The following is a 17,238-nucleotide window of genomic DNA, read 5'->3' as shown; positions in this document are numbered from 1 at the left end:
TTAATGATGACGTCATAAAAACGGATATGACGTCATTGTGATGTATCAGGTTTGCGATAAATTATCTGTGCTAATGCCCGGCTTGATTCCCGCAAACAGAATTCAAAAAGCTTGCCTAGTTTCGGAGATAATTTTTTAGGCGATTTCCAATAGCGGAGATATTTTGACGTCATAACTTTTTTTTTTTTCCTCGGAGGAATTTTCAAAATCTGAGATGGTTACTGTCTGTTCAGGGTATTTTTACATATATATGCCAAGTTTCAGGAAGTTTCGTTGAAAACCGTAGACTGTGAAACAAAAAAGTCCACAAGAACAACAACGTGAATAAGTCTTGGAGATCCTCAACGAGGATCTAAAAACCGATCTTAACATAACACATTTTTTTTAATGCTTGAAAATTGGCAATTCATTTTCATATTCACACCACTACAAAGTGCCCAAAACAATGCTTTGAGGCAAGAATATGTTGCAGGTCTATACAGATGCAAAACTCAAGTGATTGATGCCATATTCCATCCGTGGGTTTGTTCAACAAAGACCAAAACAAAGTAGGAACTCCAGTAACCAGAGAACTAGTAACCATTACCCTCAGATAATCAAAAAGTAGGAAGGAATGTTGAGAATGGTGAGAGACGGTCAAGATAAAGAACAGATTTCGGATAGGTGAGAGTAAAAAGAGGAATAGAAAAAGTGAGGATAAAGAGGGAAAAGGAAATGCGAGTTAAATGACAATGAGATGTTAGTAACTGCACAGCAGAGTTTCGTACGAATGGAAGGCAAGTGGTGCGAGTTTGGGTACGTGAGTGCGCACCACCATCTGTAGGGAGGCAGAACACAGGCAATAAGTCTGACGATATGGTGGAATACTAACCTGAAAGCATTTACCACCATGGGTTAAATTAATCCCATAAGCATGAAAATACTGTATATACTGTTACGGCTGTGGAAATTCGCAGACCACCATAAAGGGCCTTCGATCAGTTATGACGATAAGTAATTGTGTAGTTAGATTTCCCCACCGTTGTTTTGAGGGAATTTCCGTGTTCACAGGGCTGTGATCCTTTGAGTTAGCCGTTTTTCTTTTCTCCAACATTATTTTGGACCAATCATCCAACAACCAAATCGCCACCACCAGCATCATTCCCAAACAACTACAACTCAAACACCACCACCTTCGCCTTTTTACCTCCACAAGTCCACCCCGCAAACATCGCTTCACCGCCATTCTCAACCGACGCCCGCCAGCAACCAAATTGCCACCACCAACACCCTTCCCAAACCATCACAGCAAACTCCCACCACCTTCGCCTTTCTACCGAACGTCGTGCCATGGGTTGTGAATGGGTTCCTTTCACCTCGAAAAGCAGATCAAGAATGATTCACGCCCACTTTTCATCCATCCAATGGCTGAGCATCAGGTGGTGTAGCCCCGCCTCCGAACCCGCTGTGATCCACAAATTTGCATATGCGCTCCTCCCCCGGCCTATATAAGCGCGAGCACAATGCAGCTCGTGGCAGTGTCGGCAGTCTGGAGTCCGCAGTGTTGGCAGTCAAGTCGGGTCTGGAGAGTGGCAGTCTGGAGGGGTCAGAGAACAGAACGGAGGTCGCGGCAGTCTGGAGAGTCGGGAAACGGGGCAGTCAAGTCGAGTGCAGTGTGTCAGTCGGGGCAGTCAAGTCTGCAGTCGGTGGAGTGGCAGTCTGGAGGGGTCGGAAAACCGGACGGAGCTCGAAGAGGCAGACGGCAGCAGTGTCGGTGCAGCGGTGTGGGAGTGTCGGCAGGCAGTCTGGAAAGTCGGGAGACGGGGCAGTCAAGTCGAGTGCAGTGTCGGTGGAGCAGTGTCGGTGGGAGTGTAGGCAGTCAAGTCTGGAGAGTCAGGAGACGGAGCTCGGAGCTGAAGTCTAAAGGCAGACGGGGGCTGATCGACGGAGAGAGCTCGCCGGCCACGCCAGGGGCACGAAGCCAGGCGCAGCTACGCTGACATCGCGGCTTGCCCGCCATCGCGCCACGAGGGCGTGGGTAAGACCCTTCGGTCTCGTGGACCTGGCCGCTCATCCAGGTTCCACGCACATTTGATCCACGAACCTGTCTGCCACCCTTGCCTTTGAGGGTGGCTTTTTCCTTTGCTTTTGTGTAAATGCATGTGGTGGAGCCGTCTTATAAGTAGAATTGTCTAAGCGTGCATGTGAAATAAAGTATTCGGTTGTAACTCTGCCTGTGCTTGTTTTCACTGTATACGTGCCTGAATTATTGTATGGCTGTAAAATACGTGCTTGTCTGAGTGTGCAATAAATGTGCTTGTCGAACTGTTCCCCGTTTCGTTGCGTCCTTTCCCTCGTTTGAAAGTTCCATCTTGCATCATGGAAGGAATTGGTAGGAGGGGTGTAAACACCCGGTAAATAATCACGTCCATCGGGGCCGGCGATAACACCGCTCGGTTATCACTGAAGCACGGAACGGACCGCTTAAGCGGTTCGTGTCCTAGGCCGACCTGCGGCAAGGTACGATTGCCCGGTCGACTACTTGCACAGGTACTTAGGTAGGTCGAATTTGGCGAGCAACCCTATCCTGCGCGGGTGGCCGATTGGCACGATTGTGGTGGGATCGAAAGACCCACCCGTGACTAGCTCCTGGCGGTAGTTCCAAGGAGGGTCACGACTGAATTGTCCGTTCCGGTGGGCGACGCGGTCGCGATTTGAGTTACGTGGCCGATCGCACGCCGGGCGGACCAAAATTCCGCTCCGCTCTCAAGAAGCCTGAATGCCTCAATTCTGTCTTTTATTCCAAATATTTTGTCCGCAACTCCTTGTTCTCTGAACTCACCTTTCCCAATTGCAACCAACTGCTCCTGGACTCTATGTCTTTTCTGGCAACCCTTGACTCTGATTCTGCAATTGGACTGGACGGCATCAGCTCATGTATCCTAAAAACCTGTTTTGCTGTTCTTGTACATCCTCTTTCTGCTCTATACACCCTATAATTTGCCTGAGGTCATCTTCCATCTGCTTGAAAGTCAGCCAATATCACTGCATTACGTAAAAACCGATCCCTTAACGACAGCCCTATCAGTTTACTTCCAATCGTCAGCGAGGTCATGGAATTCATCATCGCAGTTGACATCAAATCCTTCCTTTGCTCCAATGATCTTATCTCAGATCATCAATTTTGATTCACACAAGGTCATTCTACCTTGGATATACTACTTTTGCTCTCCCAACAAAGGATGGAGGCCCTCAATGTCAGACATGAGATCAGGGACGGCTCTTTGGACATATCTCAAGCTTTCGATACAGTCTGGCATCCTGCCTTGCTCTCCAATCGCTCTGCCTCTGAAATCCAAGGTCTTACACACATGGCTTACTGACTTCCTCTACTCTCAAAGCCAAAGTGTGGCTCACAACAGAATCCTTTCCTCTCCTCTCCCTGTCAAGGCTGAAGTGGCCCAAGGCAGTGTTCTCGGTCCCATATTATTCCCAATCTTCATCAATGATCTCTCTGACTCTTGGAAAATCCTCTTTATCTCTTTGCTGATGACTCCACTCTCTGCCACGACATCCCTCATCCTTCAGATAGGTGTGCTGCAGCCTCTTCCCTTACTCAAACCTTGACAAAATCACAAGCTGGTCAAACATTTGGAATAAGTCTTTCAATCCTGACAAATATCTCTCACTCTCGATCAAAAAGGATCGTTTGGCAAACCCTCCTGTCTTAATTTCTTAACAATCCTCTTGAGAAAGTTCAGTCACGGAAACTCTTGGGTCTCACTCTCAGCCATGATCTTTCTTGGGCAAACCACTTTTCAAAGATGGCCTCCAAAAGCCAGCTGCCAATTGCACATCGTCCTTCGTTGTGGAAAGTCCTTCCTTGGCACAATTGAATTCTTATCCACCTACTCTGCCTTTATCCACAGCTTCATGGAGTACCACTCTCCCCCCTGGGCTGGCTCACCTGCCTCACATCTTTCTCAGCTTGACACCATGGAAACCAAGATATTCAAGATCATTGGAATATCCAGCGGTGAAGCTGAGTCGATGGGCCTATCGCTTTCCCAACACAGGCAGATCGGTGGTCACTGTCTTCTACCACCTCCTTCCTGGTCTTACAACCTCTGCTCTTTCTGTGCTTTGTTCCCCCCAGGTTTCTGCATGGGAAACACGGTCCACCATCAACCTTCCCTTCTCGCGAAACTCCCAAAATCCATAATCAATGCTCACCTCCACTCACTCCTTCCTCTTTTTTTTTACCCAGTTGTGGAATTAACTTCCACGTTCTCTTCAATCTCATTCTTCTCTCCAGGTCTTCAAGGTAGCCGTTCATCATCATCTAAGATCACCGCTCATCCAAAATCACGATCATTTGTTTTTCCCTCCTGAGAGTTTGCTTCGGTGTCCATCTTGTCCACCCCTTGCATCCACCCTCACCCACCCCTCATTTTTCTTCCTCGATGTTGTCCCTTGGCACTGCTGTCGGTACATTTCCCCACTCTTTCTCTTGTCCCTTTTGTTTGGTTATGTCCTGATCTTTACGATGTACACAACCCCCCCCCCCCTCAAAGAAAACAACAACAAAAACATTCTTAAGTTTAGAGCAACACAAGCAGCGATTTCATGAGTCTGAACTTAATGCATCGATTATAAACCGAGCTCAGCGTGCTTCAACAAATGCTTTGGTTGCAGTTACCATGACTGGAGGTATTCCCGGTTGCCCGCGTATCTCCGCAAGAATCCAAACTCCAGAGATGAGATGGGAGCAAACCCTGAGAACTTCCATCCCTGGTACACCCACAGCACCACCATCTTGCTGTTTGCTCGACAAAAAAACTCCACCAGTGGCCAATTTTGATGCAGCTCCATCTGTAAACACAAACAAGATCCTCATCTCAGGTCAAATAGAAATCGAACCGTTTCACAAATAATTACAAATTGAAAAGCTTCAAAAAGCAAGATTCATTGAACAATGAATTATCATATTGTTTCCATTCAATCCAAGATGCAACGCTTTATGAGAAACCACAGAGCATTTTGTTTAGATCGTCAAGGTAGTCAAGTGTTCCCTTTTTCCAACTTATGTCAAACTACAGAGATGCCTTTTATAAGAACCGGTATGAGGTTGACATCTTAAAGTTGAACAATGTTGACGTTTTCCCACTTATATGATCAATTTTAGTCTCTTAAAATTCTGATGAAAAGAATCCAAGGAGCAACAACACTGTCGTGGAAATGACCCCGAGGGGTTAACATTGCTTCGTATCGTTTAGTTAGCCCCTTTGTAAATGTCTTAGAGTAACAATAAACTAATCAATTGTGATATTAGATATGCGTCAAAATATGTAATAAATAGACGACGTATACCCTTCGTAATGTGTATGTCTAAAAACTGCCAACACTGTGAGCCTTCATTTAATGTTCTGTCCTTTGTAATCCGCCATTTATGTGCTTTTTAAGCGTCGCGGTTGGCCTCGAGGCGCGAGTTGGGCGAAAAATGTCACCGCCCCATGCAATTAGACTCGTGCCTCCGTGACAAGACTGGGGAGGGCCGTTCCGAGAGGGGACAAGTAGGGGGGGGTGGTGGTCCTCCACCAATCAACAAGGACCCTTGGCCAATGGTGAGTGAGAAGGAAGGGTCACGGCACATCATGGGTGACGTTCGGGGCGGTGGATATAAAGACGAGTGTGCAGGCGGAAGAGGAGTAGTTTCCTAGATTAATGTTGGAGAGGGATGCAGTGAATTTCCTCGTGCTACCACACCTAAGCGGTACCCCACACAGCCAGTCATGCCCTCTCCTCTCCTCCAGAGCGCACGGGGACATGGCGGTCTATTTCCCGCCAGAGCAGCTGGGACCTGCTCTCCACATTTTTGCGGTGTCCTGCAGCCAGGTGTGCATTATTCGGCCTAAGGCTGAGATATTTAAGGATTTCCGTTCATTTGTTAGTGCGTATTGGTGGGGTATAAGGGATTTTATTATTGTCGATTGTGATTGCTTGTGTATTTCCTTCCCCAGTGCTGTTATTTACATTAAATATACCTGGTCTCAGGGTGAATTTGAACCGTTGTGATCATTCTTACGATTTGGGAAAGCCCGTTGAGGTCCAATTGGAAAGGGCAATTAACGCCGTATATCCAGATCGTGCCACACGTCTCCTCGGTTTGCTCAGCTCTCATTTAGAGACGAGGCACGCGGTACCAATTACGACAATGCATCGGATGATTCGACGGTCTCACGGGCACGGTATCGGAGTGAAAAGATCCATAATCTGGCCTGGGACGGGTAAACGAGCTGGTCGTTACGTCCGCTGTTGGAATGGCTCGCTGGGATTTGTATCAGGCAACTAACACGACCCGTGGCTACAACAATACATGTGCAGGGAATTTCTGAAGGCAGCAATGTCTTGTCCACGATTGGCTGTGGAACGTGATGTCACTTTCCTTTTATAAAATGGTGACAAACTGATAGGGAGGCAAATCATCGAAATGAAACGGTGGCATTTGCAGAACTACTACGATTACTATTATTACCACTTTGACAGTCCAAGATATTCCCACCTATTGGGGTCGGCCAGAGAACGTTTTTGGGCCAAGTCTTCCGCAAACCGACGAGCTAGGCCTGACGTTTGATTGAAGGTGATTTGGGCAGGAATTTGTAATTTGTTTAGAGCGCCGGCAATAACTCGTCGACTCTTCGTAAAAAGACTCCGTGGGACATTTAACGCACACGTGCACGCGCACACACACGAAAAACACCAGGATGGCCACTTTATCGCTGGATCGGGATTCCAACCCAGGCTCAACAGCTCGGAGGCGAGTGTACATCCTTTTAAGCGATCCTATCAGCCCTTGGCTTCACAGAAATTATCGGGCAATCAATTAAGGTTACTTGTTAATTAAGGCTCAAATAAATCAATTAAGGCTCAATGTCGCATATAATTCACACAAATAATTTATTAATCAAGAAAGGAAAAATTAAAATTAAAAAAGCATCTGAAGTTTTTTTTCTTCTCCCCAAATTGGATTTTTGGTTTCACCAAATATTTTACTCGACATTTTGATTATATATATATATATATATATATATATATATATATATATATATATATATATATATATATATATATATATATATCCGCTATGCCAGACAAGCTTATCTCCAGTCTGCCGATGAGTTACTTCAGCATGAAAAACGAAATAAAAAGTCATAATCTTTCTTTCAATCCATGCACAGCAGAAATTAAATAACGACTTCATTTTCGAGGCAATGTCAAAGTATTTTGATAAACAGCCAAATGACAAGATGAACTGCAATTGTACAAACCTTTAGCAAAATATCCTCGAGCAATTAGCGAGGAAGAATAAGAATAAGATAAAGTTTGAGCACAAATGCAAAACTTTCCACACATGTTCCGAGCCATGTACGGAACAATGAAAGTTGGTACATTCGATCAGTACGTCAAGCGTGGGATTTGGTGCCATGAGGACAATCACTCAGTAAATCGATTTGGTTGACCGTAAGGATGAAGAAGATTCAAAATAAGTCAAATCTTCATTTCATGAGAAAACAGAATGAAGACATCATTGAAAAAACAAAGACAAACAGAACGTGCAGAACAGGACTCGGTGGCATTGTAGTTAAAGTGAGGGATGTCGGTGGTTCGAACCCAACCCTGACCGAGTCACACCAAAGACTAAAAATGTCACGTGTTGCTTCCTCGCTCGAGGCTCATATCGAGGAGAGAAACCCCAAAGGTTCGCATCCTTCGAAGAAGGAGATTTCTCCTTAAAATGCCCACTGGGTGGAGAGAGAGGGAGAAGTGACAAGATGGCGACGCCGGCACCCAGAACGCTCCGGGAGATCATTTTCCCCAAAATCAACGGATACGTTTATTGAGTGTTAAAAGTCGAGTCCCGTGTTATCTGGTGCCCCGGTCTGCATGCGTGTTTGACTGATCTTCCATGAGCGTTAGACCCTTTAGGAAATATAAAGTAGCACATGATTTAGAAAAGTAATCAGCTCGTACAGAACAATTACAAGGCCTCCACGCATGTTACCTGGAAGGGAAATCTGGAGTTGATAATGAACTTCGGTCTCGGCAGAGAGTTCTGTCCATGCAGCGTTAAAGCTGATGGGGTCTTGGGAGGGAGTAAAAAGAAGAAGAATAACAGTTTGTGTGACATTTACAGAAGTAATTAAAAGGAAATGTGATCATGAAGGTAGTACAGGGTGGGTGATAAAAAAGGTCAGGTCAGGTATGGGAGCATGCGTCGGAGTAGCACATCGCTGCATCCACTTTCCACCAGTACTCCAGGGGCTCTCCGTCTGGCCATCCCCCAGGCAGATGCCTGGCCCATCCCCATCCCCTTGAGATGCTGATCAACCTGCTGCAACCACAAAGCACGTGGTCGGCTCATTGGCCTTCTCCACTCACGAGGCTCCCTCGCTGAGAGAATCTGGTGAGCAGGATCAGCATCAGGATAACGAACCACATGTCAATACAGCCGCAGCTAACGCTCACGGACTATGCAGGTAACAAATCTCATTTGCGTCTCAGCAACCGCTCGTGAGACACAAAGTCTGACCAGCGATAGCCAAGGATTCTCTGAAGAGACCTTATACCATAGGAGTTAAGTCTCCGTCTCAGATCCTTGGTCAGAGTCCAATTCTCAAATCCGTAGAGCAAGACTGGAAGCACCAAGGACCTGAAGACTCGGACTTTCGTCCTCCTGCACAGGTACCGACAGAACCACACCCCATGATCCAGTGAATCCATGACTAGCCAGGCCTGACCCAGACGTCTATTGACTTCTGGCTCACAGTCAGCAGAGACATGAATATCACTGCCAAGGTAAGTGAATCTCTCCATGACCTCAACATCCTCGCCACAAACAGGTACAGACAGGAAAGCAGCATCCAAGATGTCATTGAAAGCCTGGATCTCAGTTTTGACCCAGGAAACCTGTAATCCCAGCGTCTCCGACTCCTCATTCAGCACCTCGAGGGCCCCCAAAAGGACATCTAGAGTCTTCGCAAAGATGCCTGCATCATCTGCGAAATCAAGGTCACAGATCTTGACATTCCCAAACGATGCACTGCAGCTTGATCTGTCTGACATTTTGAGAGAGAGATTTGGAGATTGGGACCATACTCTGTGCAGAGCGTTGGTGCTGCTTAAGCAGTCTCCTTGGATAATGGGCACAATCCTGGACGGGTCACCACTCCGACACAGTATACCAGCATGCGGGCACTCATTTGTCGACCTCGGAAGGATGGCAGGCCGAGTTAACCCCACATGGTATTAATTCAACAGCTGAGTGGGATTTGAACTCAGGACCCTAGGATCCAAAGCCTGCCACCCTAACCCTTCAGCCAACACCAGACATCTCCGACATCCTCCCCAGAATCCAGTCCATACAAGCAATGAAAAGTGTGGGGGCCAGTTCACACCCCCTGACGAACTCCAGTAACAATTGGAAATAAGTCAGAGATGCAATCACCACATCTCACAGCACTCTCAGTTCCTGAGTATAGTTCAGACATCAGATTGATCAGTTTTGGTGGCACCCCATGGAGACTAAGACTCCTCCAGAGGGCATCCCGATTCACTGAATCAAACGCTTTACAGAGATCAACATAGGCTGCCAAAACTCCCGTCTGCATTCGGTGAGGACCCAAAGGGCAAGGATACGGTCAATTGTTGACCTCTTTAGTGTGAAGCCTGACTCTGCTCTGGGCACTGGTGCTGAAACAGATGGTGGTGAACCCTATTAAGAATTATCCGAGCAAAGACCTTGCCCGGCACCGAGAGCAGCGTCACCCCTCAGTAGCTGTTGCAGTCCTGGCGATCACCCTTCCCTTTCCCTCAACCAAGTGAGGCATTCACTAGAGGTGTGCTCGGCTTGTAATGTGGGTTTCAGCTCCATATTGTTGAAACCACAGACATTCATTACTCATCACCCCGTTCCATAAGCAAGTCTTCAGCATGTAAAGATAATGATGTGACGTCACAGTTAGTTCTTCTTCGTTATTAGGGTCTCCCAAAAAATAATGACTCGATTTGTGACGAACTCGATCCACACCAGACGGTGATTTTTGGAGAGTGAAGTGATTCTCTTCATGTTCTTGTGGCTTTTCCAATCTTCAAAATCTGCAATTCTGTTTATTCATCCTTCCATGAATGTAAATATGGCATCAACAGATAAAATTATGTCATCGATACTGACTGAGGTCTTCATTGTATCCAGTGCTTCAGAAGAGCAGTTAATAAAAATTCCAAAGTACTTTCTGTGATCATTTTCAATAAGTGCCTGGAAAATATGCACTTTCTTCGGAAAAAGCCTGATGTCTTCCTTCAGTATTCGTCGCACTGATCAGCGACCGATTGCAGTTTCAGCTGAGATTGGTCTTGGTGATCTGTGTGGACTTCTCTCTATGCATTGTTGTGCAGGTTCAAATAGTCTTGGGACACGAACACAAACACACCTTCCTGAACAGCCCTTATTGATGTTTCGTAATGATCAGTAGATTTCATCTTCCACACGAATACCTTTATTGTTTTGTAAGCAGGGAACGGGGTGATGATGCTGGGAATCTTCTCCGAAATGCTCTATGACTCTCTTCAGTGATTTTGTTTCAACACATGTCATAAAGATGCGCTGCCCCAATATTTTTAATACCTGTTAAAAAATAATAATAATATGCATCACAAGTAATCTAAGGAAACTTGAAATGTATTCACAACCTTATTACTGAGAAAATCTCGACGGGATCAAATGTTGCCCTTTTTTATGGTCCACCCTGCATATCTTTCAAGGAGCAACAGAACGATATAAACTCAATTAAAAATTCGTCATGATAACCCAGCATTCAAAGCTTTGACCTCTTGGCTAACTGTTCATTCACCATACTAACCCATTTTTGCATCTTCGATGAAGAGTACATGCAGAGGGATGGTGCAGCCAAAGTAAAACACATCAATGTTGTTTTTTATTGCCACCTGCGGAAAGGATGAGAAAAAAAAAAACATGGGGGGAGGGGGCGAGTGAGGAATTTAATAACATTCTTCATTACAGCATGATGTCGGCATTTTAAAATTACAAACTGTCGCCACCATCCTTTGTCACATTTCATTCCTTTTGCTCTGATCACCAAATCCATATAGTGCAGTGGCCGAGACCGAGAAAAATGAGTCGACCCCTACCGGAGGTATAACTAGCTAAAACCGGTCTCATTTGAACCGTATTGATGGCTAGTTTTCGAAAACTGAGGTTGCAGTTGTTGAAATTCTGCACAACATGGTGAATTAACCCCTTGAGTGTGGGAACAAAAGAAAAAATGGCCATTTTCAATAATTCATTATTTACTTCAATAAGCATAAAATACATGTTAGATGGTTGAATATTTCAGGGTATTTCTATGTATTGGACACGTTTTAAGAGATTTCAGGGGGTTTTATGCTCCGGAGGGGGTTAAGGACCCACAAAATACCCCCAATTTTGGCAGTTTTTGCGCAATTTTAGCAAAAACTTGTATGTTTTCTCTTATTAAATGCCCAATATATGTTTTAAAAGTGCCAAATTTGATTATTTTCATCAGGCAGGGTGTTTCATTAAAGAATACGTCAGGTAAACTATGATAGAATGTTCACAACCAGGTAAATTAACCCTTTCTCTGACATGTGCGCGATTCGAGTGAAAATTCTCATTTTTATAAAATCGGCATCTTTTATGCTAAAATGAACTATTATCATGGAAAACTATGGAAAATATCAGGGTTACTATTAGAAATTGATATTATGCAAGGTATTTTATGCTGCCAAGGGGTAAAAGACCCTCCGGAATACCACTAATTTGGCATTTTTTTTTTTTAAACGATTTCGGACCAAACTGATTACATTGTAATTTTCGATGGTATTTCATATGTTTTGAGATATTCTGTGCAGTTTGTCATGAGCAGGGGATTAAAAGGAACCCAAAATACCCCCACATGTAGCATATGTACTGTAAATAAATACAATTAATAATGATAATGACAGTTGGAATTTTCTCCCATGATGATATTATTAGTTAAACCAAGACACCATAGGTGGCGTTGCTGCTGCTGATCTTTTGTTTTTGGCATCATGACACCTGTGCCTCTGTCATGCATGGCTCAAACATGTCAAATCTTCTTATCGACTTCAAGACACTGACCTCAAGAAGAGGATCATCCCCCATTGTATTGGTCAAATTAGGCCTATTGAAACAGGTAGGATCTTAAAAAGAAAACCAAAGATGTTCTCATAGTACAAGATCAGAGGATTAATGAAACTATGTGCTGTATGTGATGGTGTAGGCCCTATTTGTGTGTAAACAATGTGTTGTGCATGGTATTAGCATGGCCATGGAATGCCACATATATGAAAAGTGAAAGCGCTCTGCATGCTCAGTGGCTATAAATCCTTAGTGTTGGCTCCCTTCAGTTAGTGTATGTTGTGTGAGGATAGCTGGCATCTTTAATTGAGTACTGATTAGGCTCCACACCTGGTATACTGACCCTCATTCATCGGCCTAATTCCCTGCGGTGATTCACCGCTATGGCATCTCCAGCTGAAATTTAATACCCTTCTCTTGCAGGGAATCAAGATGGATCTGATTGGAGAACCCCTTGAGAAGAGAAGACGTCTGAGTGAAAGTTGTGTAAGATGTGAAGTCAGTGGACAATCCATTCATAAGAAATCCAACACTTGACGGAGTGAAAGCTGTTCTTCGAGCTGCAGAAATACATCAGGACACTGTGCATGACAGGTTGCTCAAGATCAAAGATGGCATTTTAAACCAGACTGTTACCATTAGATACCATAAGAAATGTAGGGCATCTTATCCAACCGCAAGTAATCTCAAGTATGTACAAAATGCACTTGCTACTGCGAATGATATGGCTGATAATGCTGATGACATGGTTGAGAGTGATCCATCCCGAATCCGGCACACAGACTTCCACGTTTAACATAAGAACTGATTGTTTCATCCGTGAGAAATCATACAAAAGAGCAGAAAGGTTATCAGAAATCGCCACTGCACCGGAGCTTCAACTCGTGACCGTGTCATTGCAGCATCTTTGGAAAGACTCAATGACAAGACTCACATGCGAATGTTGTCATATCCAGACTTATTTGCGTATGATGCAAAATACTACAGATCATGTTACAGTCGTTATATCTCACCAAGAAATATAGGCTGACCAGTCAAAGGCTAAATTGGAGAAGGATATGAATGTCCATGATAAGGCTGTTCTTAGTTTAAGTGAGGAGATTGAACGCACAATGTTTTCAAAGGTGAAGAAGGTTGTGACACTGTCTACATTGCATAAACGACTCCTGGTTATACTTCAGGAACTAGGTGAGAGTACAGCGGAGAAACCCAGCGAATATCCATCATGGAAACTCAAACAGAAGCAGAAGAAGCGATTTGGTGATCGGATGCTTTTTATTAGCAAGACTGGAAAGTCCGATCTTGTTTGTTCGAATGAGGTAACTGTCGGTGATCTCGTGAAGAAGGTATCTGCTCTGAACATTCAAATCAATGAATCGGGTGATTACGAATTTGGATCTTGTGATGAATCAGATCAATTGGACAATGCTGTCATTCTTCATCAAGCCGCATACATAATTGATGGGATGGCTATGATTCAGAGTTTGGATGAAAATCACTTCACAACATTCCAAGATTTAGCTACACCAGTTCAGAAACGACTATTGCGACTTTTCAGGAATCCTTCATTGGATATCAGTAGAATTACAGTAATCTTTGATCACTATGATGTTGAGACATCGATCAAATCATCCGAAAGGCAGCGGAGGGGTGCCAACAACATGTCACTAAAGGCGCTGTCACACCTTGACGATTTAGCCAGCAATGGCAACGTATAAAAATGTATGTAAAACGTTTGCGCACGCTGAAATTTTGATGTTTTGTTTTTTAAGTTTTGGTCGTATTCATAACGTGTTGGTTGTATGCATAACTATTAGTAACGGGCACAGAACGTTTCGTTGTCTTATAGATAACTTATACCAACGAATGCTTTGCCTGTTGTCGGCGTTCACAACCTATGCCCAACGATAGTTTAACTTAGGCATAGTGCGCTGCACGTATCGCCGACAAACTCGTGGCGTAGCCTGTTAAAAACCTGCCGCACGCTGATTTAAATCATAACCGCCTGAGAATTGGAAGTGTCAACCACGCAGTCACACCTTGACGATTTAGCCAGCGTATGCCGACCTATGAAAAATGTGTCTAAAACGCTGGGACACGTCGAATACGTTATGGGTAAGTTGTGGATACGTTAAGAGTACGCTGAAAAACGATGAAGTACGCTGGCATATTTCATGGTACGTCTCGTACGTTGTGAAATTTCAAGCATGCTGAAAATTTTACGACGTACTCGCCGTATGGCTCACATGTTCCGCTACGCTGGGAATAAGTTGTAGGCACGATATGCGATCGTAGACACACGTCGACACAAGTTACTTGTAAGTTACTCATAAGTCGAAACACGTCGAGGTAATGTTTAGCATACCCGAAACTTATTTTCTCCGTCAAGGCACATTTTCTTTTTTTCTCCTTGGCTCCGTGAAGGCACGTGACAAAATATCTGAAGTTGTGTTGTTTTTTAAAAAAAAAATTATTTGTTAGTCTATCACGAATTTTAAAATATATTCGGACATTTGCTTTTAAGTTTCGACGTCGACGTGACAATATCCTCAAACAGAAAACATTCACAGAGGAACTAAGAATAAGACATGAGCAAACTGAAGAGGCAATCGGACGTGACGTAACGGCACGTGACGAAATATCGGAAGTTATTGTTGTTGTTTTTTTTAAACGCTGCCAATACGCCATTATACGGTAGCTGTAAATTAGAAACACGTTCAGTGAGTTCTGTGGTCATCCGGAAGACGTCAATCAAATACGTCTACATACGTCAATATGCGTTGGAGGTACGTTACACATAGGTTCAAAGCACGTTACTCATAGGTTAGAAATAAGTTTTGGGTACGCTAAGCATTACCTCGACGTGTTTCGACTTATGAGTAACTTACAAGTAACGTGCCTCGACGTGTGTCAACGATCGCATAACGTGTCTCGACGTGTGTCAACGATCGCATAACATGCCTCGACGTTTGTGCAACGATCGTGTAACGTGCCTACAACACGTTACTCATAGGTTATAAATAAGTTTTGGGTACGCTAATCATTACCTCAACGTGTTTCGACTTATGAGTAACTTACAAGTAACGTGTGTCGACGTGTGTCAACAATCGCATAACGTGCCTACAACTTATGGCCAGCGTAGCGGAACGTGAGAGTCATACGCTGGCATACGTAGTAAAATTTCAAGCATGCTAAAATTTGAGGACAACCGCAAAGTACAACGATGAAAGCCAGCGTACTATGAAGTATGGCAGTGTTTTTCAGTGTGCTCTTAACGTATACAAAACTTACCCATAACGTATTCGACGTGTGCCAGCGTTTTAGCCAAATTTTGCATACATCAGGCATACGTTGGCTAAATCGTCAAGGTGTGACAGGGCCTTAACATACCAGATTCAAGAAGGCAGACAGGTTTCAAACTACCGCCAGTTTCTGAAAAGTGGAGGCAACAAGTCCAGCCTCGCAAACTTCATCTCTCAACATATATTGCACATTTACGAACAATTACCAAACAAGAAATCAATTATTCTGGCCGGTGGTTTCGGTGATGGCAAGCTGGTAAAAGAAGTACAACCACTCTGAGTCTCATCCATTGAATCTCTTCAGAGTACGCAGGAGGAAGCGGATACTCGGATAATCCTCCATGCCGTCAGTCTCTCACGTGACCATTCAAGGGTCATTGTTCGCTGTGATGACACGGATGTCCTGGTGCTGTTGATCTACTATTCCAGTAGCAAACAGCTGATTGACAAGGTATACATTACGCTGGGTATTCTGGAAAGAAGAGATACATTCCAGTCCATGAGATAGTTACTCAGTTAGGACCGAATGTTTGTGAGTGTCTCCGTGCCATACACGCTATCACTGGGTGTGACACCACATGTTCTTTCAACAGAATTGGGAAGCGAGCAGCTTATTCTACACTGATCAAGAATGCACAAGCATTGTCAGATATGAAAGGATTTCATGAGGCTGATATAGACACTTGTGTTTCATTGTCACGGAAATTTGTGCTTCTGATGTATGGCAAAAAAGGCAAAGACTTGGATTCATTGAATGATCTACGTTTCCATTTGGCCACGACCACAGACAAGCCAGCATCTATGCTTCCCCCAACCGAGGATGCATTCAAGCAGCACATCCTACGGGCCAAGTATCAAACCAAGATTTGTTGCGACAGCCATGTTGCGGCCACCCACCGATATCACCAGTTGGTCATGGCTGGTCCACTTGTGAAGGTGGTGGAATTACCCAGACTATGTATACTCAAGATTCCGCTCCAGCTGAGTTTCGAGACTTAACACACCTACTGCACTGACAAAAACTGTGAAAATGGGAGGATGTGCCCTTGTGCCCTTGCAGGACTAGAGTATATTGACATACGAGTATGTAGCTGCACTGACTGCAACAATCACAGCAATGTCGAACAACAAGAAAATGAAAATACAACAGAGATAGACAGTGTTTTCGATATTTAGATGCATGGCCAGCTGATTTCAGATGTGATCAGTATTGAAAGATTCATGAGTGGGTTTCACTGTGCAACAATATAAACATATTGAACAGATTTTCTCAAAGGTGTGAAACTTTGTATCTGGGTTCAACTGCAATTTCATTCATGAGACAATCTGACTGGTTCATCAAATCAGACTTGGGACTGTTATCTATCTATAATTCCAGCAATGTGTGTGTGTGTGTGTGTGTGTGTGTGTGTGTGTGTGTGTGTGTGTGTGTGTGTGTGTGTGTGTGTGTGTGTCTGTGTTCTGCTGTTTGTCTGCGGCCGCCGTTTCTCGACGACCGCCGGTCCGATCTGGTTGAAACTTGCCAGGAATATTGCCGGGGACCCGCGGATGTGCATTTTCATGTTTGATCTTAATCAGACGAGTGGTTCCCAAGTTACGGCCATTTATCTGTCGACCAATGACAAGACACGGTGCTATGACATCACAATTAATGTTTTTTTTTTTGCACGATTGACGGTCCGATCTGATTGAAACTTGACAGGAATATTGCTGGGGACCCACGGATGTGCCTTTTAAAGGTGATATTAATCGGACGAG

General features: G+C 44.3%; 1 protein-coding gene across 6 annotated transcripts in view; it reads right to left on the bottom strand.

Moving 5' to 3' along the window:
* Nucleotides 1–365: 365 nt before the first annotated feature.
* The window catches only part of AP1B1 (adaptor related protein complex 1 subunit beta 1), a 40,949-nt gene continuing 24,076 nt past the window's right edge, over nt 366–17,238 (bottom strand). For all 6 annotated transcript variants that reach the window (XM_085880927.1, XM_085880926.1, XM_085880931.1 and 3 more), the window contains 4 exons: nt 10,899–10,983; nt 8,042–8,122; nt 4,679–4,851; nt 366–817 (listed from right to left, as the gene is read on the bottom strand). In XM_085880927.1, coding sequence (XP_085737053.1) covers nt 740–817; nt 4,679–4,851; nt 8,042–8,122; nt 10,899–10,983 — 417 coding nt within the window. In that variant the 3' untranslated portion in view covers nt 366–739. The remainder of the gene's footprint in view (nt 818–4,678; nt 4,852–8,041; nt 8,123–10,898; nt 10,984–17,238) is intronic.

The sequence above is a fragment of the Eptatretus burgeri genome, chromosome 5 (assembly GCF_056783735.1).
Source record: "Eptatretus burgeri isolate ZD-2024b chromosome 5, Ebu_testis_v1, whole genome shotgun sequence".
Taxonomy (NCBI): Eukaryota; Metazoa; Chordata; class Myxini; order Myxiniformes; family Myxinidae; genus Eptatretus; species Eptatretus burgeri.
This window is presented reverse-complemented; position numbering and strand designations above follow the sequence as displayed.